Source organism: Chiloscyllium plagiosum, unplaced genomic scaffold, assembly GCF_037043375.1.
Source record: "Chiloscyllium plagiosum isolate Xiang-an unplaced genomic scaffold, Cpla_swu_hap1 HiC_scaffold_19, whole genome shotgun sequence".
Taxonomy (NCBI): Eukaryota; Metazoa; Chordata; class Chondrichthyes; order Orectolobiformes; family Hemiscylliidae; genus Chiloscyllium; species Chiloscyllium plagiosum.
The window spans coordinates 59102445-59127635 of record NW_028270157.1 but is presented as its reverse complement, the minus strand read 5'-3'; the positions used below and the strand labels follow the sequence as shown (position 1 = coordinate 59127635).

Sequence of the window (25191 nt, the reverse complement as noted above, 5' to 3'; positions counted from 1 at the left end):
ATGTCAATCTTCAACCAATTTGATTCACTCCATGTGGTACAAGGAAACTGCTGAATGCAAAAGTTCTGAGCCCTGACAATATGCCACCAATAGTACTGACGTGCTCCAGAATTAGCTATGTGCCTAACAAAGCAGTTGTACAGTTGCAACATTGCATCAACCTGACACCATGGGGAAATGCACACACATGACTTGTCCTCCAAAAGCAGGACAAGTGCGTTACTGCCCCAAAAATCCACACTCGATCATTAGAAATTGATGAAAGCTGCAGTTGACAGTGCTATCAAGTGACACTTAAAAAGTAATAACCTTCTCATGATGGTTAGTTTATGTTTCACTGGGGCCATTTAGCTCATGATGTCATTTCAACTTTGGTCAATACTGGACAAAAAAAACTAAATTCTGTAGGTGAGCTGTGCGACATCAAGGTGGCATTTGACCAAGTGTAGCATTAAGTAGCTATGACAAAATTGAACTCAATAAGACTTGTGATGGGATAAGTAAGTCGGAGTCCGTACACCATACAATGGAAGATGATTTGACCTCCAGCAACCATAATTGTCTCAATCCCAGTAAATCACTGCAGGAGTTTCTCAGGAAAATGCTATAGGCAAATCCACCTGCTTCATTGATGACCTTTTCTCAATCATAATATCGAAGGTTGGGATGTTCTCTGATAATTACACAGTATGCAGTACCATTCGCAACTCTTCAGGTACTGACGTATTCCATGATCATATGTAGCAACTGGATGTTTAATGACAAGTAGCATTCACACCAGACCACACAGTGACCATTTTTGATGAACAGGAATTAACATTCCTGCGTTATTGTTCACTTGCAATACAGTCGCTAAATCTCCCATTATCGACATAAATGTAGTGACTACACAAGTGTTCAGACGTGAGGAATTCTGAGACAAGTAACTTATCATGTGACTCCCCAAAACCTATCCATATCTAAAGCGCACAAGTCAGGAGTGTGATAGTCACCCATGTGAAGAGTATCCTATAGTTCCAACAACACTCAAGAAACACCCACTGACCTGCCGTCTGCATTCAACATTTTGCTGCCTGTACCTTAAATTTGCAATAATTTCTGTTCACCTATCACTGCTTGCTGACGTACACTGCCTCCCATCCAATGATGAATGGATTTTAAAATCCTCATAACCTATTTTTGGAAACCTCCATGGCCTCACTCCTACCTATCTTTGTGACTTTTATTTTCTTTCAGTAATGTGGGTATGGCTGGAAAGTCAGCATATATTGTCTATCCTTCATTGTCCTTAAGCATATGGTAGTGAGCCACTCACTCGAATTGCTGCCGTCACTAGAACTGTTAGAGTTCCAGGACATTGTAACAGTAAACATTGAAGGAGCCATGACATAGTTTTAGCTCAGGGTGGTTAGTGGCTTGGAGAAGAACTTGCAGATGGTGGAGTTCCCATAAATCTGCTGTCTTTGCCCATCTGGCGATAGAATTCATGGGTTTGAGGTGGACTGGAAGAAGCTTTAGTGAGTTGTTGCAGTGCATCTTCTAGGTGGTATACACTGTGCTGCAACCATACAGTCAAGTTGGGAATATTTTATCCTGACTTACGTCTTGTAAATAGTGGCCATGCACTGGAGAGACGCGAGGTCACAGAATTCTGCGCTTCTGATCTGCTTTTGTAGCCGCAGTATTTCTATGGTCGGAACAGTTCAGTTTCTGGTCAGTGGTAAGCCCCGAGGGTGTTAATGGTAGGAGATTCAGCATTAGTAATGCTATCGAACATCTTGATTCTGTTTTGATGGAGATGGTTATTGTCTGACATTTCTGTGGCATGAGTGTTGCTTGACATTTATCACCCAAGACTAAATGTTGTCCAGGTCTGTCTCCATATGGATAGGGACTGCTTCAGCATCTGGAGAATTGCAAATACTTCTCAACATTGTGCCATTATCAGCAAAGAGCCTCTATCCCTACAAACCTTTCCACTCTTTTGCACTCTTCTTTTTCTGGCAAATTAGCAACTTTAACTGTTCCATTATGGATTGCTGTGTCTTTGATTGCCTTGCCTCTTTTTCTCTGGAATTCTTTCTGTAAGCCTGTCAACTTGTCTTTCTGTCTTTAAGGAGCTCCTTGAAACCTGCCTCTTATGTTAAGTTTTTAGTCATCTGCCCTGATGTCTCCTTAAATATCAATACTTGCATTGACATCACTCTTGTATGTATCTTGGAATGTTAAAATCATTACATAGATGCAAGCTATTGATGTTTTTATCTATTAATCCGCTCACTCATGTTGCTGTGTTGGACTTTTATCAGTCAGTATGGTTCATCTACTAGCTTATGCTGTAGAAAAATAGATCTATATCTTAACAAAAACTGTGTATGGTAAAATTGTGATTACAGCATTTGTGTCTTAATTGATCAGTTTTTTGCTTGTTATTCAAGTCAACTTTTATTTTAACAAATGATTAAAAGAAAATATTTCTGCAATCCCACCGTACAATTTACCAACTAATCACTGCTCTCTCCTTTGCTTTCAGAAAGGAGACATGGTTCTTCATGTAAGGCAACCCCCTCACCAGCTTCTACAACCTCCAACTCCACAACATCACCAGTCTCCATGAAATCCAAAGCCTGCAGTAGCCATATGTTAGCTGGTAGCAACTCCAAGCCATTCAAGTCACCAAAAGACAATCTCCATGCCTCTAATAATAGGCAAGCCCAGGCAGTCTTTCCTTCCAAAGTAACAAGAGAAAAACCATGGTGGGTATCTTCAGTCTGTTTAATTACATGAAACAGGGTGGTTTTTCTGGTCATTGTTCTTGACATGAAAACCACTTAAATAATGTTTCTCAATTTTATTCACTAAGGTATCGAATTATTTATTTTTTTGGGCAACTGTGGCAAAGATTTCATTATGTCTTGTCTAATCAGTATGAGTAATGAGAGTTTGCATGCGGTGTGAACAGGTGCAGCTGAATCATCTGTTGTGAGTCACAAATTTTACTTGGTGATTTTTAAAAAGTGCTTTGTGAATAACTATTCTTAAACTGAACAAGCCATGTTTGGCCACTTTTGAACTTACTACACTTACAGGAGTCCTCCAAGATGCTTTCTGTTGTATGGAGAAGGTCACTTTGTTTTTCCATAAATACGTTGTTTTCCCAATGTTGTCACTGTAGCATGATCCACTTTGTCCATTTCTGGTTCCCATTGCTTATTTAGAAGGAAGTAAATGGATAGGAATATTTGCTGAGGAAGTCTTCACTTGTGAGAGCTAAATTTCCAGTTTTCTCCTGTTTAATTTGTTTCCTGAACATAAATGGATCTGTGTTTGAAATGTTCATTGGCAAACTGATTTTGTGACTTTAATGTATTCATGATGACAGGACTTGCTTGTTGTATACCTTTTACTTTTGTTGTCTTATCTGTCTACCTCTTACTTTTTCACTGTTTGGAACTAACTCATCATAGTTCTGTACCACAAGCTGCCCACCAATGTCTCACCTAACTAAGCATGCTTCACAACTAATACTAGGTAGGGGGTGTCAGCAAACTATTTATGGCGAAAATTACCTAAGTGATACACATGCATTCATACAGGAATCCCTGCATTGCAACCAGGAGTGGGAATCAGCTAATTTTACACTTCATAATCTCTGGGGCCAAGTACAGTGTCTTCATCACCAGCCCATCTAGTATGAACAAGCAGCGCACAGACAAACTCGTTCTGGGTATAAGATGTAATTGTAACTTTGTTTTCACTTACTTTTCAATCAGATAATCCATTTGAAATGACCTGTTTTAATGGACTAAATAAAGTGTTTTGCCTTAACATATTTGTTTTAAATGTTCTTTTCCTGTCTGCATTATCACACTATTCTTGCGACCACCTCATCACCAGTTTGGTGCAAATTTGAAGCTGGTGCAATATGCTTTGACAGGAGGCTAACTGTGATTATCTGTCAGCTAAAAAAATGCAGTAAAATATACAAATAGAAAATTCAGTCAATTATCCAGTCAGCTAATCTTGTTATTGGTGTAGAGGTGTCAGTATTTACCACCTACGCTGTTAAGATCCTTTTGCAAGTACTGTGGCACTGAATGTAGCTGTGGGGGTGATGTGACTGTACCACATGTGTTATGCAATTTGTGTTGCAGTATCTTATGAATTGTGGTTTGTAAATACTGCGAGCATTGTGGAAGACTGTGATTATTTTGAAAGTATTTTCTGTTTAAGGTAATGGTTATGCTTGTATGAGGGTGGTAATACAATGGTACCACAGAGTTGGTTTATAAATTAGGAACATGGGAACAGAAGTGGGCCATTCAGCTCATTGACGACCTATGCTGCCATTCAGTTAGCTCATGACAAATCATTACGAACAGTTGAAGCATTTCTATAACCCTTAGTACCTGATCATTTTCAATTTGGACGTCTTCAATTGATCACAGCTCAGCAGCTTTTGGGTGTAAAGGGTTCCATACATTTATTACCTCTAAATGAATTGCGGCTTCTCAACATTGCTCCTGAGCAGACTCATTCTGTTTTGAGGTTTATGCCCGCCCTTTATCCTGGACACCCTCACCATAGGAAATGACTTCTTTTTAATGATCAAATCTTTTAATCATTGTTAAATCCATCAATTGTGCCACTTCTTCCTTATCTGGGTTCAAGGAAATATAATCGTGAGATGTTTGTCATTAACAAATGGTTGAGACAAGTAGTATCAAACAATGTGGACTGGGGTGTTGCACTATTAGCAAAAAGGAGTATCCTCCTTCTTATATTTCTAATTCAAAATTTTTTTGGTAGTAAATATTTTTCAGTAAAATGATTTTCAGTCATCTATTGGATTTTTGAAGCCACTTTATGCATGTGAAGAGGATATTCGAGAATTTTCATTTATTAATTGCTGTGTAATTTAGTGGCCTTCACAATTATACTTCAGTTTCCAAACCGACTGAAACCAGTTTTTCAAAATCATTTTGCATGAAAGCCATTGTTCTTCCCAATTAATTGGGATGATAAAAGTCCACAAATAGGAGCACAACTTGGCAATACACCACATAGACGTGCTCCACTATTCATTGAGATGGTAGCTAAACTTATACATCAACTTCACATACTCAAAATATTTTTCTCTATTTCAGTGGATCCTCCTTTATTCTTTGAAATTCCTGAGAATATAGTCGCATTCTACTCAATCTCTCCCTGTATAATAAACCTCTCATCCCAGGAAACAATCTGGCGAACCTTCATTGTATCCCCTCTAAGACGGGTGTTTCCTTATTTAGATAAGAAGTCAAAACTGTGCACACTGTGCTGCTCCTGGGAGCGAGAAACAAAGCAAGCAGGGAACTGAGTTGTATGAGGGACCAAAACTCAGTTCCCAACAAAGATATGAGGTTCTACAGTTAAATTCTCAAACTTTAGCAGTGAATTGAGCTTCCAAGCAATTTTACATGTATTTGTATGTTATGCATGTTAATTAAAAGACCAGCTTGCCAAAATTAGTTCCTCTTCTCAATTAAGCTCTCCATGGGCAAGCAATGTGTTCTGCAATTCCTGACTATCTAAAAGGTGTACAGTAGGTAGGTTATTGTGGTTGCTGGACTTTTGGAGTGGAAGCTTTGACTTCTTTGGAGAGCATTCATCTGTGTCATGACTGAGAATGGCTTACAGTAATTTGAGTTGCTTGGGCACAAAGGATGACTCAGGAATGAGGCTGGTGTGCAATGGACTCAGCTCAAGGGGACTGGAAGAGAGTGTACATCTGTGTGATCAAGGGAGATAGGCTGATGGGGAAGGATGGAAGGGCTAGAATGCTCAGCTGCAGGCGTCACTGTGAGAGCCCAAGTGATCCACCTGGCTTGCAAGGAATTAATGACTGATCAGATGCACTGCAAATAAGGTGCCAGGACATTTAGTCTTTTAAAGTAACAGTGGGAACATTGACCTCCTGCCCATCCCATCTGGATGAGATCCGGATCACTGGGAAAAACCCCACGCAGACATGAAAAGAATATGCAAACTCCACCCAAGGCTAGAATCAAACCACTGAGTCCCCATGCCACCCCTAATGTTGACGTATTCTCATCTTAATATTGGAAATACAGTGGAGCTGGTGCATTACTTTCTCACAGTGAAGTTTAAATGGTGCTTGCACCATCAAATGAACAAAACCTGAACATCAAGAGAGCAACTGAGCAGTATATATTTGTTTACTACTGTTAAACTAAGGGCTGGTAAACTGAGGCCTTTAAGTTTATCTCTCCGTTTAGAGAGCATGCAGATATGATTGTTGCTTAAGAGAGATAAATGATTCAGAAGGAAATTTAAAAATGAACTTAATTAGCCTGTATCAGTTTTACAATTAGAAAAAGTCAAATCATACTATGGAAAGGGTTCCTCAACTGAAAAAAATAGCAAACAGTAGTTTTCACAGCCTTTTTGTTTAACCATCTATAGTTGATCTGATGTCTGTTAGAACAAGCTAACATGGTTAAAATCATATTGTTAGCCTCTGATACAGCCTGTGTTACTTTTGAACATGTGCGTGTGTATAAATCTTATGCATAGATAGTTATTCCTCAGTTGCAGAATCTGGCCCATGATGCAAAGGCAGTGAAAATGAACACAAACAAGAACTGTAGACTGCAAACCAGTTTGAATCAGAAATGGGTTAGTACATTTCATTCTCTTCTAATTCTATCATTGCCACACAATTCCATCTGACAGGTTAGTGATATTTTGAGTTTAACTGAAACTATTTGCATGGTTTCATGATACCTTGGCTATGTTGTCTTTATATAGTAGACCTAATTTTGCACAATTTCTCCCCCCTCTGTTTGTCTAGTTTACAATAGCTGAACTCAAATCAGTTTCCAAGTACAGATAAGTTTGAAATCAAATTGAGATCCTCCAAGTTAGTGCCCAGTTGCAGATGAAGCAAAGCACTCAAATGAGGTGCTTGTCCTCCACACAAATCATTTAATTATGGTTATTTAACTGCTTACTGCCATTGTGGAATAATCAATGATTACAAGGCCTGTAAAAATTCTAAGCAGGCTTCAAAGAGTACAATAACCCGTCAACATTGATTAATTGTAATTAGTTAACATAGGTAAATGAGAACACTTTCTTTTGATGCAGCCTCAGCTACACTTTACTGTCTGTATACTGACCACTTAGACTCAGTAGGGCTGCATTATAAGAGGACAGCAGCCTCTGTTCAGTCTGGTACAGTAATCTTTGATGGAAATATTATAGTGTTTTATGGGGTATGTTTAGGCCTTGGTGGGCAGTGGTTTCTAAATCGGATTCTACCTTTTTGTACAACTTGGATAATGCATATGCTTTCTAGGTTGATAGAGCCTTTTAATTCATGATTATTCCATAAGTTCAGAGTTATAGGGTCAGAGAGATGTACGGCACTGAGACAGACACTTCCAGTTCAACTCATCCATGCCAAGCAGATATCTGAAGCTAATCTAGTCACTTTTGCCAGCACTTGGCCCATATCTCTCTCAACCCTTCCTATCCACAGATGCATTTTTTTTAAAATGGTGTAGGGAAACTGAAAAATATTTTCTTTCTCTATCTTTCACTTTATGTGAAAAGTATCTGAATTTCTCTTTATTTTTTAAAGGTATATCATCCTCTTTGTTTCCTTGTCGTCTCACTAGAACATGCTCCTCCTGCGGTCTAAAGGAAGGATAGGTGAGCTGGTCCACCATCCCCAATCATCCCATTCCTTAATTGACTGTTCACGAGCATTGATAACAGCCTGTTGGCAATTCTCTCCATCATGACTTCCTTTCTTTACATCACCCCCTTTCCCCCCCACACTCTACCCTTCTTCTCTGACTTCTGTTCATGCTTTGCTCCTGCAATGTATCTGAGATTTTGAAGTCCAAAGCATGAAGAAATTGCCATGTTTTCTTGCCAAATAAAATTAATTAGGTATTTGTATGCATTCAACCCAATTGGTTGAGGTTTGCGTTTATCCTGTACACGCACAGATATTCTCATCCTTGCTTTCCCTCTTCCTTCAACCAACTATTGAACTAATTAAGTATTGAAATGGTTTCTACCTGAATCATTAACTACATTCCACTGCTCTCTTTACATAAAATAACCTTTTTACTGCTCTAAATTAATTAATTTACATCTGATCTTTGTTCTAAACCACTCATTCATAAGAAACACTATCTTTGTCTCTCCTGATTGACCATCATCATTATAAAGACCTTTATTAAATCCTCCTATACTCTCCTCTGTTCTAATGAGACCAGTCCCAGTTTTTGCAAATATGTGCCTGCTCATGCTAGGTAGCATTTATGTTAATCTGCATTGTACCATCTCTTGTATCAATGTCAGCATTATATTTTGAGTCTAAGACTATGCATGCTACTTTCTTTATGGTTTTGCAAAAAAAAATTATGCAGATTAACAATTCTTAACATTATTTCTTTCCATAAAATTCAATTATCTGTCAGCTTTTTATGCCACTATCCATCTGAGCCTACAAATACCTCTACCTCCACATCACCATTTTACATTGAGGATCAGAATATACAAGCTTAGATATAACTAACAAATAATTTCAATCAGTTGCTTTTTCATTCATTCCACCATTTTAAGAGTTCCTCCTTGCTACTTGTTTTCTCAGAATTACTTCCAATGCTTATTATTTTGTAATGTCGGCAAATTTGAACATGGTTCTTTCGAGCACCAATGTCAAATTACTTAATGTATACAGTGAACCAGAGCAGTCCCAAAAACTGAACCCTGACTGACGGACCCATTCAAATCACTGAGAATTTGTTCTTGACTTCATCTCTCTGCATTAGTCCTCCTTCTGGTTTTTAAATTCAGTTTGCTCATATTTCTGTTAATTTATTATCTACTAATTGTTTAAATAGTTTTTAATGTGCTATCTTTTCAAAGCTTTCCAAAAATAGATTTACACTACATTCATTACATTCCACTAACCATCAACATATCCTTCACTGCCTCAAATAACTCTTATCGAGTCTAGTGAGCATAATTTTCCTTTCTGGAACTGATTAGCAGCTTAAAACTTTTTTCTATTCATTTGAATACTTAGTCATTTTAGCTTCAATAAATGATTGTTAAATTTTCCCAACCACAGACATTAAATGAACTGTCCTGTAATTAGCTTGGTTAGCTTTGCTTCCCTTTATGAAGATTAGTAAAGCGTTGACTCCATTTCACTGAACAAAATAATAGAACTCAGAAGTCAATTCATTGGATCTCTGCTGCTTCTTTCCTCATATTTCTCTGATCTTTGGATATATCCAGTCAGGGTCCAGCACTCTGCCAAACTGTAGTTTAGCTAACTTCTCTAAAATTAACTCCTTCTCCTTCTCTCTGAAGGTGCAAAATTGCAAGTAACATTTTTATTTCCTCATGTATTTATACAACAAGTTTACTGTTTTGAAGAGTATCTTTTAAGTTTCTTTCTCCATATTACCTCTTCGTTTTCCTCATCTCTTGCTGCACCTCATTCTGTATTTTTTATAGGTTTTTACTTTTGTAATCCCACTCCCCAAAAGTCACCTTATTAGTTTGATTCAAACTTCATTGCTCTCAACATTCTGAAATTTGACATTTTCACTGGCAGTTTCCTGTAAATTTACAGTGATTATTTTAAAACACATTTCCAATTGCCAATCTGCAATATTGTATAACAGTTTCTCTTTACAATCCATCCACAATCATAGAGATACATAGCATGGAAACAGATCCTTCAGTGCAACTTGTTCATGCCAACCAGATATGCTAAATAAATCTCATCCCATTTGCCAACAATTGGCCTATATCCCCTTAAAACCTTCCTAATCATATACCGATCTAGATGCCTTTTAATTGTAATTGCAGCAGCCTCCACCACTACTTTTGGCAGCTAATTCCATACACACACCGCCCTCTGCGTGAAAACATTGCCCCTTAGGCTCCTTTTAACTCTTTCTGCACTCACCTTGAACCTATGCCCTCTAGTTTTGGACTCCCCCACCCTGGGAAAAGATCTTGCCTATTTACCCTATCCATGCCCCTCAGCCTCTGGCATTCCAGGGAAAATAGCCACAGCCTATTCAGTCTCTCCCTAAAGCTCAACCCTGGCAACATCCTTGTAAATCTTTTCTGAACCCTTTCTAGTTTCATATCATCCTTCCTATAGCAGGGAGACCAGAATTGTATGCAGTATTCCAATAGTGCCCAAACAATTGAGCTGGCTTGTCTTTCCAAAGCCTACCCTATTCCAACCCAGTGCCCTTGCTTTTGCATTCACTGTTTCCCTTTTGATTTCAGTCTTACCATACTATGGCACTGAGATGCTCATTTACATTCAACTAACTTGTTTGGTTAATTATAACTACGTCTGGTAATATTTTTAATAGACATGTGAACAATTGCATTAAGAGAGAAACTTGCACACATTTCAGGAATTCTTTTGCATTTACCTCCTCCTTGTCCCAATCAATGAATAGACAAGTAAAATTTTAAACAATAATTTTATTAATACCATTCGCCTATCCAGAATGGCTGAACAGGACTCCTTTGACTTGAAACATGCAGGCTGAAGGGATAATATAATTGAGGTCTTTAAAAAATTTAAAGGTCTGATGGGCTTTGCATGGACAAGGTGCTCTTCACTAAAGTAAAAGACACAAATATGAAAAAAAAACGATAGATCAAATAATGAAAAACTCAGATTCTTTATTTGAAAATAGCTGAATTTTTCTTTATTTCTTAAAGGTATATCATCCTCTTTGTTCCCTTGTGGTCTCACTAGAACATGCTGCTCCTGCGGTCTATAGGAAGGATAGGTGAGCTGGTCCAACATCCCCAACCATGCCATTCTTCAATTGACTGTTCACGAGCATTGATAACAGTCTGTTGGTGATTCTCTCCATCACTACTTCCTTTACTTATATCACCTCATTCCCCTACACTCGGACTTCTGTTCGTGCTTTGCTAGAGCAAAGTGTCTGAGATTTGGAAATCCAAAACATGGAGAAATTACTATGTCTTCTTGCCATATAGAATTAACTAGGAACTTGTAAGCATTCAACCCAATCGGTCAAGGCTTGCATTTATCCTGTACACGCGGCCCAAGCTGCACTTTGCTGTCTGTACAGTGACTGCTCAGAATTAGCAGAGGCTGCATTATACAAAGGCAGCAGTTCACCTATCCTTCCTTCACCAAATTCTTTACCCAGAGAGTAGTTAAAGTGTAGAACCATATCATTTATTGTAGTTGAGGTGAAATAAATTTGCATTTGCAGGGAAGTCAGAAATTTTAGGGAGAAATTTATGGAGGAATGTATGTGGATAGAGTTAGATGAAGAGAGGTGGAAAGAGTTGCAGTGCATCCAGAAAACGCAACTTGATAGTTTTATTTTCTTTTGACCAGTTTGCAGCCAGATCTCTGTTACTGTTGTTATGTCTGTATTTCCCTGCAACAACATTATGTCCAATTCACCACCTTGCGCAATGTAGTGCGCGTAGTTTTTCTGTTCATACTTAATACCACCCTTTACACCTGAGTTTTTTGACAACCTACATTTTGTTTCCTTATAACTGGTGGATGAGAGATGAGGAAACTCTTAACTTCACTATTTCCTTAGCTCCTTTCCTGTTGAGGTGTAACCTAAACTTCTGGAACAACTACTATATTTCCCAAAACTGGTATCTGTGCCCAATAAAATGGAAGCCATCTTTTTGACCTCATTGTTTTAGTCACATGTTTTATCATCATAATTATATTATCCTTTCCTATTCCAGCACATGGCTACGAGCATTAACTAGCAGTTGCAACTCGTATTTTCTCTGTTACTTTGTTGGACATGAGCCTTTCTTGCCTTGTCAACGCTCTGGCAAGATTGCCTTTATGTCCTTCGATAAGGCCGAGAAAAGGGATAAAGGGGTATTTTTCAGGATAGCAGCCAGTGAATAGTGGAGTTCCACAGGTGTCAATATTGGGACCACAACTATTTATGTTATGCATTAATGATCTGGATGAAGGAAATGAGGACATTTGCTAAGTTTGCAAATGACATAAAGATAGGTGAAGGAGCACATAGTGTTGAGGAAGCAGGGAGGCTGCTGAAGGACTTGGACAGGCAAGAAGAGTGGGCAAAAAAGTGGCAGATAGAATACAATGTGGGCAAGTGTGAGGTTATGCACTGTGGTAGGAAGAATAAAGGAGTAGACTATTTTCTAAATGGGGAAAGGCTTTGGAAATCTGAAGCACAAAGGGACTTGGAGTCCAGGTCAGGTTTCCCTTAAGGTTAATGTGCAAGTTCACTTGGCAGTTAGGAAGGTAAGTGCAATGCTAGCCTTCCGTTCAAAAGCACGAGAATACAAGAGCATAGATGTTCTGTAAGGCTCTTGTCAGTGCATTTGGAATATTGTGAGCAGGTTTGGAGTATTGTGACCAGTATCTAAGGAAGGATGTGCTGGCCTTGGAGAGGGTCCAGAGGAGATTTACAAGAACGATGCCGGGGATGAAGGGCTTGCTGTATAAGCAGCCGTTGAGGACTCTGTGTCTCTACTGGATGGAATTTGAAGACGAGGATAGTCTAATGGCAATATACAGAATACGCAGAGGCCTGGATAGAATGTATGTGGAGAAGACGTTTCCGCAAGTAGGAGTCCAAGACCCAAGGGCACAGCGTCAGAGTGAAGGGATTATCTTTTAGAATTGAGGTGAGGAGGAATTTCTTCAGTCTGAGGGCGTTTAATCTGTGGAACTCATTGCTGCAGAGTGCTGTGGAGACCAAGTCATTTAGTGAATGTATTTAAAAATCACAACGCCAGGTTATAGTCCAACAGGTTTATTTGGCAGCACTTTCAGAGCACTGCTCCTTCATGAGGTAGCTGTGGAGCAGCATCATAAGATACAGGATTTATAACAAAAGATCTCACTGTCATGCATGCAACTGATACAACATAAATAGGTTCTTGATTAGCGGAGGGATCAAGGGTTACAGGAAGAATGGTGTAGAGAAATATATCAATCATGATTGAATAGTGACGTAGACTCAATGGACAGAATGGTCTAATTCTACTGCTGTACCTTATCATCTATGTTTTTATAATCACTACCAGGCTTTCTAAAATGGTCCTTAGTCCATCATTCAGAACATCCAGAGAAGTCTGTGTTGACTGCTGAAGATAGTGTTCCACTCCTGACAATAAAATCTGGTTTTACTACTGCTTATTTGAAACATAAACTCAATTTGCTCCCCCCCCCCCCCCCCCCCCCCCCCGGCCAACATACCCTTCACTCAACTCATTTCGTGCAATGTGCATCTGACATGCTTGTCTATGCTTTTCTTGCAGTTGTGGCAGTGGAACACATGGGCCCATGGTGTTCTCATTGACTCTTAGCCATAGAGATTTGTAATTGATGGTGGGGAAAGCCTTTCTGCTGTGTTCCTTATTAGGTGGAGTGATTGTATTGGTTATTCGTGACTGACCGTTAGATCAGAATGGCAGAAGTGGTACCAGTTGAAATTTGCCCATGAAGGCGATTGAAATTCCTTCCCAAATGCCACTATAACCATATAATAACAACTCCCTCCAAAATTCTGATGGTTGTAATTTTGCCTGCACCACCATTTCGTTGCATTTAGCACCAAATACCTGGAGCATTTTTGAGAGTGGTGTTATATTCACAGAGGATAAGCCAAACGTATAATGGATTTTGTCACATGGTCAAAAAAAATTCACCCTGTTTAGATATCAGCAAAGAGATGACTTTCACTTTGAATTATCTAGATTATAGAAAATATGCTAATCTCAAAAATATAGTTATCCATTAACTCCGATCTCATTCAGGTGTTTATTCAGGGCTTGCGTGAAAACTAAGTAGTTGTTATCAGTGAATTTTATCTATAATGGCTCACTATGCATAAGTAATGGTAATAAGGCTTTATAAATGCTTGGAAAAATATTTTTCTAATCAGTTTTACTTTCCTGCTTTATTGCTTCAATTACAAATGATTGTTTATTTTTCTTTCCTTATTTAGTAGCATACTTGTTTTTTATTAATCAATTTATTTGGTAATGTCTGTAATTGGTACGACAGTAACTGATATTGGTAACTGATATTAGTAGTGTCAGTATTAACAATGTTAAATGATTCGTGCAAGTGGTTTACTTGTGGTAGACAGTACACTATGGTAATGCTTTTATGACCCTAACACTGTGCTTTTCAACTTTTTCCCCTACCATGACCCTGTCTTCAGGCTTGAAAATTGTTAGGACCCCTCAGTGAGAACTGAAAGAATAGGAATGAGATTGGAATCTTTGAGGGTGGGACCTATTAGAGGAGGGGTCCACAGTGCCACTGCAACACTGCATTAGTGCCTCAGAATGTCAAACCATGACCCCACCTCAGTTTGGGAAATGGCACCCTAACAATTTTCAAATTGTTGGTTTGGCCATGAAACTTTCAAGATGGTAGGTTTTGGGGCAGAATTTTATGACCAGTGCTGTTTGAAGTAATAGAGATGTACAACACGGAAACAGACACTTCAGTCCAACTTGTTCATGCCGACCAGATACCCTAAATTAATCTAGTCCCATTTGCCAGCACTTGGCCCATATCCCTCTAAACCCTACCTATTCATATAGGAGAAAGTGAGGACCACACATGCTGGAGATCAGAGTCAAAAAGTGTGGCGCTGGAAAAGCATAGCCGGTCATACAGTCATAGAGATGTATGAGATTGACGTTTCGAGCGTAAGCTCGTCATTCCTGATGACTCTTCTGCTCCTTGGATGTTGCCTAACTGGCTATGCTTTTCCAGCGCCACATTTTCTTTTTACCCCTTCCTATTCATATCCCCATCCAGATCCCTTTTGAATGTTTTAATTCTACCAGTCTCCATCACTTCCTCTGGCAGCACATTCCATACATGCATCACCCTTTGCATGGAAAAGTTGTCCCTTAGGCCTCTTTTAAATCTTTCCACCCTCACACTAAATCTATGCCCTCACCCCAAGGAAAAGACCTTGTCTATTTATCCTATCCATGCCTCTCATGATTTTATAAACCTCCTATAAGGTCACCCCTCGGCCTCCAACCCTCTGGGGAAAACAGCCCCAGCCTATTCAGCCTTTCCCGATAGCTGAAACCCTCACATCATCCTTCCTATAGCAGGGAGACCAGAATTGCACACAGAATAAGCATTTTCAATATTCAATGGCTGTATTTGCAAGAGCATCATAGTTAAAAACAGCGTTTTTGATCAGTTTTATTTTCAATTTAATTTAAAAATATAATACTAGAATAATGCACTATTAGAATAATATTAGAAATATCTAACAGCAAAAAAAAGGCATTTGGTATGCTTTCCTTTATTGGTCAGAGCATTGAGTACAAGAGTTGGGAGGTCATGTTGCGGCTGTACAGGACATTGGTTAGACCACTGTTGGAATATTGCGTGCAATTCTGGGTCTCCTTCCTATTGGAAAGATGTTGTGAAACTTGAAAGGGTTCAGAAAAGATTTACAAGGATGTTGCCAGGGTTGGAGGATTTGAGCTATATGGAGAGGCTGAACAGGCTGGGCTGTTTTTCCTGGAGCGTCGGAGGCTGAGTGGTGACCTTATAGAGGTTTACAAAATTGTGAGGGGCATGGATAGGATAAATAGGCAAAGTCTTTTCCCTGGAGTGGGGGAGTCCAGAACTAGAGGGCATATGTTTAGGGTGAGAGGGGCAAGATATAAAAGAGACCAAAGGGGCAACTTTTTCACGCAGAAGGTGGTACGTGCATGGAATGAGCTGGCAGAGGAAGTGGTGGAGCATGCTACAATTGCAACATTTAAAAGGTATTTGGATGGGTATATGAATTGGAAGGGTTTAGAGGGATATGGGCCGGGTGCTGGCAGGTGGGACTAGATTGGGTTGGGATATCTGGTCGGCATGGACGGGTTGGACCGAAGGGTCTGTTTGCATGTTGTACATCTCTATGACTTTATGACTCTAAGTAGATTACCTGTGATAATACTCCTGGTAAATTCAATGATTTCGCAATTTATAATAGCGTGACCATTCTAGCATAGACAGAATTATCATTGTGTATTATGTGTTTCAAGACACCAGCCTCTGATTGCGTTAGTTAACTCAATCTGAGCTCACAAGAAGTATTTGCTGTTTGCACAAGTATTTCTGATATTTGAGGATGCACTTGTCATTTTCAGGCTAAAGCTAGAAAGCAGCCAACATTTGAGGATTGGCATGCCTCTGTAACAAAGCTGGGCCTCTGAAATGTGATATCTGAATAAAAAGATGTATTATTTCAAGATGTGAATTCATCAATCTCCTGTCCTGCTGCACAAAGGAAGATAGACTTTGGTATTCATTATTACGACATGATGGTGAACCCTTCTGTTAATTAAGCCAAAGACCCAGAAGAGCTCACCTCGCTTCTTAAACTGTTAAAATATGAATGACAGAGAACTCCCAAATTCCACTATTTCAAGAAAACAGTATTAATTTATTCCTTATTTCTAAAAGTGAACATTAAACGATAGCTATTCAAAACTCTAAGCCACCCTTTCTCTTAACTGTTTATTATCTGCCTCCAACTCTATAACAATATACTGTTCCAATAAAAAAAAGTATTAAAATTACATCACCTTAATTTCATAACCACACACAGGCTGTTGTTGTTGGTATCTCTCTCCTTCCGGCTGAAGATCTCCCAAGGTTGTCGCCTTTCTTTTACTCCAAACATTTTTTATATGAAAAGGTAGATAGTGTTTTGATGGCAGTTATTTCAGTCTGACTTTCAAACTGTGTGCCTTTTTTTATCCCCTCAACACCAGATCATCTCATTGGTTTGATGTGGGTAAAACAATAAATTCAGATTCGATTGGGGTTTAATATCCTAGGGCATAATTTAAACTGGTTAAATTCGAACTGTTGTCAAAATAGCAACCACCTCAGGCATCCATGTTATAGCCAAATGTTTTATATTTTCAATTACACTAGGAGACTGCTAGTTAGTTATGTGGCAGGTGCTTGTAAGCTCTCAAAACAGCATTTGTTCTCTCTTAAAGATGCAGTACACGCCTTCAACTTCGTAACATCTAGCCTGTAATCTTGTTGGCTCAATACTTTCTGGCTTCATGAATTGGAATGGGCAGGTTTTATAAAAGATGTGTCAAAACATTCTGTTGGTTTACCACCCGAGCTCAAATTGTCAGAAGATTTCTCTCTCTCAAGCTGTAATGTTAGAACATAGAACATTACAGCGTACTACGGGCCCTTCAGCCCTCGATGTTGCACCGACCTGTGGAACCAAACTGAAGTCCATCTAACCTACACTACTCCATTCTCGTCCATATGCCTATCCAATGACCATTTAAATGCGCTTAAAGTTGGCAAGTCTACTACTGTTGCAGGCAATCCGTTCTGCGCCACTACTACTCCGAGTAAAGAAATTGCTACAGACATCAGTCCTCTACCTATCAAGCCTCAATTGAAAGCTATCTCCCCTTGGGCTAGCCATTGCCATCTGAGGGAAAGGGCTCTCACTGTCCAACCTATCTAACCGTCTGATTATCTTATATGTCTCAAGTAAGTCACCACTCAACCTTCTTCTCTCTAACGAAAACAGCCTCAAGTCCCTCAGCCTTTCTTCTTAAAACCTTCCCTCCATACTAGGAAATTTCATAATAAATTTCCTCTGAACCCTTTCCAAAGCTTCCACATGCTTCCAATAATGCAGTGACCAGAACTGTATGCAGTACTCCAAATGTGGCATCACTGGAGTTTTGTAGAGTTGCAGCATGATCTCATGGTTCCGAAATGTAGTCCCTCTACCAATAAAAGCTAACACACCGTATGCCTTCTTAAGAACCCTATCAACCTGGGTGGCAACGTTCAGGGATCTATGTATCTGGACACCAAGATCTCTCTGCTTATCTACACTACTGCGTGCAATTCTGGTCTCCTTCCTATCGGAAAGATGTTGTGAAACTTGAAAGATTTACAAGGATGTTGCCAGGGTTTGAAGATTTGCGCTATAGGGAGAGGCTGAACAGGCTGGGGCTGTTTTCCCTGGAGCACTGGAGGCTGAGGGGTCACCTTATAGAGTTTTACAAAATTCTGAAGGGCATGGATAAGATAAATAGACAAAATCTTTTCCCTGGGGTGGGGGAGTCTAGCACTAGAGGGCATAGGTTTAGGGTGAGAGGGGAAAGATAAATAAGAGACCTGAGGGGAAAGATAAATAAGAGACCTAAGGGGCAACTTTTTCACACAGAGGGTGGTACGTGTATGGAATGAGCTGCCAGAGGAAGTGGTGCAGGCTGGTACCACTGCAGCATTTAAAAGGCATTTGGATGGGTATATGAATAGGAAGGGTTTGGAGGGATATGGGCCAGGTGCTGGCAGGTGGGACTAGATTGGGTTGGGGTATCTGGTCGGCATGGACGAGTTAGACCGAAGGGCCTGTTTCTCAGCTGTACATCTCTATGACTCTACCAAGAATCTTATCATTAGGCCAGTACTTTGCATTCCTGTTAGTCCTTCCAAAGCGAATCACCTCAGACTTTTCCATGCTAAACTCTATTTTCCACTTCTCACTCCAGCTCTGCAGCTCATCTTTGTCTTGCTATAACCTACAAAATCCTTTGTCACTATCCACAACTCTACTGACCTTAGTATCAACTGCAAATTTACCAACCCATCCTTCTATGCCTTCATCCAGGTCACTTATGAAAATGACAAACAACAGTAGACCAAAAACAGATTCTTGCGGTACACCACTAACAACTGAACTCCAGGATGGACATTTCCCATCAACCACCACCCTCTGTTTTCTTTCAGCTAGCCAATTTCTGATCCACACCGCTAAATCACCCTCAATCCCATGCCTCTGTATTTTGTGCAATAGCCTACAGTGGGGAACCTTAATCAATGCCTTATGAAATCCATATACACCACATCAACTGCTTTACCCTCATCCACCTGTTTGGTCACCTTTTCAAATAACTCAATAAGGTTGATGCATGACCTACCCTTCACAAAACTGTGTTGACTATCCCTAATCAACTTATTCCTTTCTAGATGATTATAAATTCTATCTTTTATAACCCTTTCCAACACTTTACTCATAACCAAAGTAAGGCTCACAGGTCTATAATTATCAGGGTTTTCTCTACACCCCTATTTGAACAAGGGGACAACATTTGCTATTCTTCAGTCTTCTGACACTATTTCTGTAGACAATGATGACATAAAGGTCAAAGCCAAAGGCTTGGTAATCTCCTCCCTGGTTTCCCAGAAAAGCCTTGGCATCCATCCTTCCCAATCAGCAATTATTGTCACATACTTCATGTTTCATCCTTACCTCCTATCAACTGTTTCCCTTTCATGTCCCCTCACATCTTCACCTGACGAAGGAGCAGTGCTCCAAAAGCTTGTGATTTCAAATAAACCTGTTGGACTATGACCTGATGTTGTGTGACTTCTGACCTTGTTCACCTCCACCTCCACCTCATAATAAAACTAAAAAAAATTATAGATGAAACTTGAATTCTTGGGGAAAATACAACACCACTTAATGTCAAAAACATAGTTATGCAGCCTCAAGGACTGTTTGACACTTGTTTTTATTTCAAAGATCATGCAGGAAAAGCAAAAGTGCTAATTTGGACCAAGGTGAGAAAAGGGAGAAGAGCAGACAAAGTATTAGCTAAAGCAGGAGTAAAATTGAAGTGAGAGAATAAGGAAAAGAATAATGAATGCAGGAACAGTACAACAATCAGATATTAGGTATCAGCTACATAGAATAATGTAGTATTTACAGCAGAGAACAGGATATTTGACCTTAAAGGGTCCACAGTGGTTTTGAGCTCGGTGTAAACCACCCCATTTTTCTCTAGTCTTATCAACCTCTCTTTTCTTTCTCCCGCCAGGATGTATTTATCAAGCCCTTTACTTGCATCTCTTCTTGTCCCTCAACTATTTCTTGTGATCGTGAGTTTTGCATTCTAACCACTCTGAAGAAAATGGTTTCTCCACAATCCCCTATGGGATTTATTAATGAGACTATCTTACATTTACGGTAACTAGCTGTAGCAGCAAATAGATTAGGCACAGACTTGTTTCTATCAAATCATTTCATAATCTTAAAGATCCATCAGGACATCCCTCAGACCTCTTTCTTGTAATTTCTGCTGTTCAGTTGTCTTCCTCTGGCAACAAAGTCCACCGCTTTGTTTGCTTTGCTTAATGGCCTTATTAACTTGTGTTATTACTTCAAGTAATTATTGCAGAAAAAAGTAGAACCAGTAAAGAATCTGCCAGAGTGGAGAGTTTACTAATTTGGCCAGTGCTGTTAAAAATTCATTCAAACAAATTTATGTCCGAGTGGGTGCAGAGCACCTTCATATGTCATTTGTGGAGGTTGGTGTAAGCAGTAACATCAAATAATCTGAGTAATGTTGAAAGTAAGCAAGCGATGAGTTTGACTTGGGGCAAAAGTTGAAAGAAATCGCAGTAATACATGCGAATGTACTGACCAATTAAGAGAATATCCATTGGTCAAAGTGTGTTATCAAATTAATTCTGGGGAGATAGACATCGCAAGTGAGGTTGATATTTATTGCCTACCATCAGTTGACCTTGAAGAGATGGTTATGAGCATTCTTTTGGAATACAATGTTAGTTAAGTGTGAAATCATACATTTTGGGAGGAGTAACAGCCAAATAGATTATTACTTGAATGGTTAAAATATTGCAGCATGCTGATTTGCAGAGGGACCTAGTGTAATTGTGCATAAATTGCAGAAAATTGGTCTGTAGGTGCAACAAGTAATTAAGAAGGCAAATGGAATTTTGTCCTTCATTGCTAAAGGGGTTGAACTTAAAAGCAGAGAGGTGATGTTACAGCTGTACAAGGTGCTGGTGAGGCCACACCTGGAGTATGATGTGCAGATCTGGTCACCTTACTTTGGAAAGGATGTACAGGGACTGGAGGGGGTGCAGAGGAGGTTCACCAGGTTGATTCTGGAGTTGAGGGGGTTGGCTTATGAGGAGAAGCTGAGTAGATTGGGATTATATTCATTGAAATTCATAAGAATGAGGGAGATCTTATAGAAACATATAAAATTATGAAAGGAATCAATAGCAATAAAGAGGATGATTCCACTGGGTTGGTGGTAAAGTTTCATGCACAAGTACACCCAGGTCCCTCTGCAAATCAGCATGCTGCAACATTTTAACCATTCAAGTAATATTCTATTTTGCTGTTACTCCTCCCAAAATGTATGCTTTCACATTTACGAACATCGTATTCCAAAAGAATGCTCATAACCACCTCTTCAAGGTCAACTAGGACAAGAGGGAATGGCCTCAAGATTGGAGGAAACATGTTTAGAACTGAAGTGAGAAGGAACTTCTTTACCCATAGGGTTGTTAATCTGTGGAATTCCTTGCCCAGGGAAGTAGTTGACACTACCAAGGTAAGGTAGATAATTTGTTTGAAAAATAAAGGACTTAAGGGACATGGTGAAAAGGCCAATAAGTGGAGCTGAGTCCACAAAAAGATTAGCCATGATATTATTGAGTGACGGAGCAGGCTTGAAGGGCCAGGCGGCCTACACCTGCTCCTAGTTCTTATGTTCTTAACACCTTCTGCGTGGTGCAATTTTCACAGTGCTGAGAAATATAGGATTCCAAAGTTTTTGATTTGTAAAATGTGGTATGTAGATGCACACTTCTGATTTTCAGATTCGGAATTTGAAAAACACTTGTTGTTTAAGCCTGAAACTGATCTCTTCTTCTCTTTTTTTTTAGTGTTATTTTATTCTACTTGTCTGTTTATTTTGGTCTAATGTTTTTTCTTAAATATTTTCTGAGGCCTGGTTTTGATGGAATGTTTATATGAAGTTATGAACCGAGAGATATGTTTGGCTGTTGCTATATTCTCTGAGTTCCACCTCAAGAATCAGCATTTTCCATCTAGTGGCAAGCAGTTTGTTCCTAGAAACTTTACCACAAAGTTGTGAGTTTCAGATTAGCAATGATGTGTTGACAATGCCTGGTGCTGAATTTTTGCCAGTAGCATAAATGGATTAATGCCTTTGGAGTTGCCCCTCTCATTATAGATTCTTACAGTACGGAGCCAAAGATAAATGATGCCGATTATCATTGAGAGCCTTTTGCTCAGGTATCAGGTGGGCAGTTTTGTACAGATGCGTTATATAATTATGACATTGCTAGTCTCTACAGATATTTTTTTCTGATACCAAAGAAGGACTGTATTCAGAAAATTAGCAACAACTGCATTTTACTCTGTGCACAAATTATTGTTTAGGTTTTGTTGTAACCTAGTTTTTAAATTGGCCTCTTTAAGTTCAGTCACACCAGTCTCATTATTATATAATGTAAGGCCGCTTTAACTTGGAGCCAGTTGTCAAATTTTATTCTGATCCCTTTTGAATATTGACTTAGACTCTCAGCCTTCAGTGTTGACTTTTCGTGCATGTGCTGAGTTTTTCCACTTAAACATTCAGGCACACTTTTTCAGTGCGCTGTCTGCCAGATAATATAACATCTTTAAACTTCTCTTTGTTTGAAGCTAATGTGAAAGAAAGTTTCTTGTTTCTTCATTGCTACTGTTAAGAAATTCAGCGCTCTTGCTCTAAACAGTTATTGTGACAATTTCACATCACTAATTCTGGTTGTGACACCATATGACTGTAAGCCTCGAATTCTGTGTTAACTCATTTTACTGATATGCTATTTCGCTAATTAGTAATCTTGAATGTTAAAGGATAATAATTTTAGAAATTTAATTTTTTCAACGAGATCTTTTAAATCACCTTCATGTCCCTTACTTTTTCTTATTTTGATTGTGGAGACAGTGCTCTTGTATATCACTGCACTGATTATGCCTCAGGAATAAGATTAGGCAGTCGAGGGCCAGGGGATGGTTACACCATGGAAATAATTACAGCTAAGTTGGCTTCAGTAATACTGAAATCACGATTACTGAAATCGGGAATGGGAACCTTAATCAGTAACTTTTGCTGGCATCTCTTCCCTCTCGTTACGCTAGCACAGGACATTTGAGGCTGATAATAATATCTTCATCGCTGTCTGGCAGAGATTGGCTCTTTCAACAAAAGGCTGTCTCATCATTATTGCTCAGTATCATAGTGCAAGGGAGACTGACTAGTTGAGCTTTTGGAGAGGATGAACCAAATTTATGTATTATTTATTTATAACAGACAATTTGAATATTCAATCACTTCTGGTCACTTTGATATATGGTTATTTTTCAAACATCTTGAAATGTTTAACCCAACTGATATGTGTATAAAAATAGCTCAATTGAATCAAGAGTTAAATTATTGAAGTTAAACTTAATGGCACACGAAAGTATATACTGTGCCTATAACCTTTTCACTTACTATTTCTGTAGAATGTTTTTTCTCTGATGCCAGAGAAGATCTGAATTCAGAAAAATACCAACAACTGCATTTTTCACCTCTATGCACAAGAGTCATAGAGATGTACAGCATGGAAACAGACCCTTTGGTCCAACCTGTACACACCGACCAGATATCCCAACCCAATCTAGTCCCACCTGCCAGCACCCGGCCCAGATCCCTTCAAACCCTTCCTATTCCTATACCCATCCAAATGCCTTTTAAATGTTGCAATTGTACCAGCCTCCATCACTTCCTCTGGCGTACCACCCTCTGCGTGAAAAAGTTGCCCCTTAGGTCTCTTTTATATCGTTCCCCTCTCACCCTAAACCTATGCCCTCTAGTTCTGGACTTCCCGATTCCAGGGTAAAGACTTTGTCTATTTATCCTATCCATGCCCCTCATAATTTTGTAAACCTCTATAAGGTCGCCCCTCAGCCTCCAACGCTCCAGGGAAAACAACCCCAGCCTGTTCAGCCTCTCCCTATAGCTCAAATCCTCCAACCCTGGCAACATCCTTGTAAATCTTTTCTGAACTCTTTCAAGTTTCACAACATCTTTCCGATAGGAAGGAGACCAGAATTGCATGCAATATTCCAACAGTGGCCTAACCAATGTCCTGTACAGCCGCAAGATGACCTCCCAATTCCTGTACTCAATACTCTGACCAATAAACGAAAGCATACCAAATGCTTCCTTCACTATCCTATCTACCTGCGATTCCACTTTCAAGGAGCTATGAACCTGCACTCCAAGGTATCTTTGTTCAGCAACACTCCCTAGGACCTTACCATTAAGTGTATAAGTCCTGCTAAGATTTGCTTTCCCAACATGCAGCACCTTGCATTTATCTGAATTAAATTCCATCTGCCACTTCTCAGCCCATTGGCCCATCTGGTCCAGATCCTGTTGTAATCTGAGGTAACCCTCTTCGCTGTTTTGGTGTTGGTTGTAATCTAGTTATTAAACTGGTCTCTAAGTTCAGTTAGGAAAGACTTAACAACTAATGTTCAGTTGCTTCTCAATTTTTTCATTGTTTATTGTGATGAGAGAATATCTTATTCCCCATTCTTTGCTTTCCTAAACCTCTTGATGCATCCATTACATCCACAAACTATCATAATGTGTGATTGTATCATTTGATTAAAAAAATTGAATGCAGCTGTAGTACAGAAATATTGCGCATTATCTGGAGCCTGGTTTGTTCATCTCCAAATCATGTTTGTGCTGGTGAAAGGGTGACCACCGGGAAGTAGCATTGACCAATTCTAACAAATGGGACTTTTTATTTGCAGTGTTCCTGTCCCAGTAGTCAGCCTTGAGAAGATCCCTAACCTGGTGAAAGCAGATGGTACCAATGTTAAAATGAGCTCAACCACCACTACCACCACCTCCACCTCCTCTGGTTCTTCATCCTCCACATCTTCTGCAACTTTGGTTAAGTCTGCTTTGACAGCAACAAATTCAAAGCCTGTGCCACCTTCACCTGAGAAGATTCTAAATGGGAAAGCAATAGTACCTCCTGTGATAGACAAGAAACATCAAAATGGCACTAAAAGCAGTAATAAGTCTCAAAAAAGACTTTCTGGTGAGTATTTTCATTCGCTTTCTTCTGTCATACAGTTAACTACTTGTCATTGTTCATATTGTTCATTGAGAAAGAAATTGACAAGAGCAAGACAGTAATACCTATGAGATGTTAGGTGGATTCTT

General features: G+C 39.3%; 1 protein-coding gene across 11 annotated transcripts in view; it reads left to right on the top strand.

Annotated features, from left to right (window-relative positions):
* The window catches only part of LOC122559522 (ataxin-7-like protein 1), a 247895-nt gene that overhangs the window by 170717 nt on the left and 51987 nt on the right, over positions 1–25191 (top strand). For all 11 annotated transcript variants that reach the window (XM_043709112.2, XM_043709111.2, XM_043709110.2 and 8 more), the window contains 2 exons: positions 2534–2756; positions 24774–25066. In XM_043709112.2, coding sequence (XP_043565047.1) covers positions 2534–2756; positions 24774–25066 — 516 coding nt within the window. The remainder of the gene's footprint in view (positions 1–2533; positions 2757–24773; positions 25067–25191) is intronic.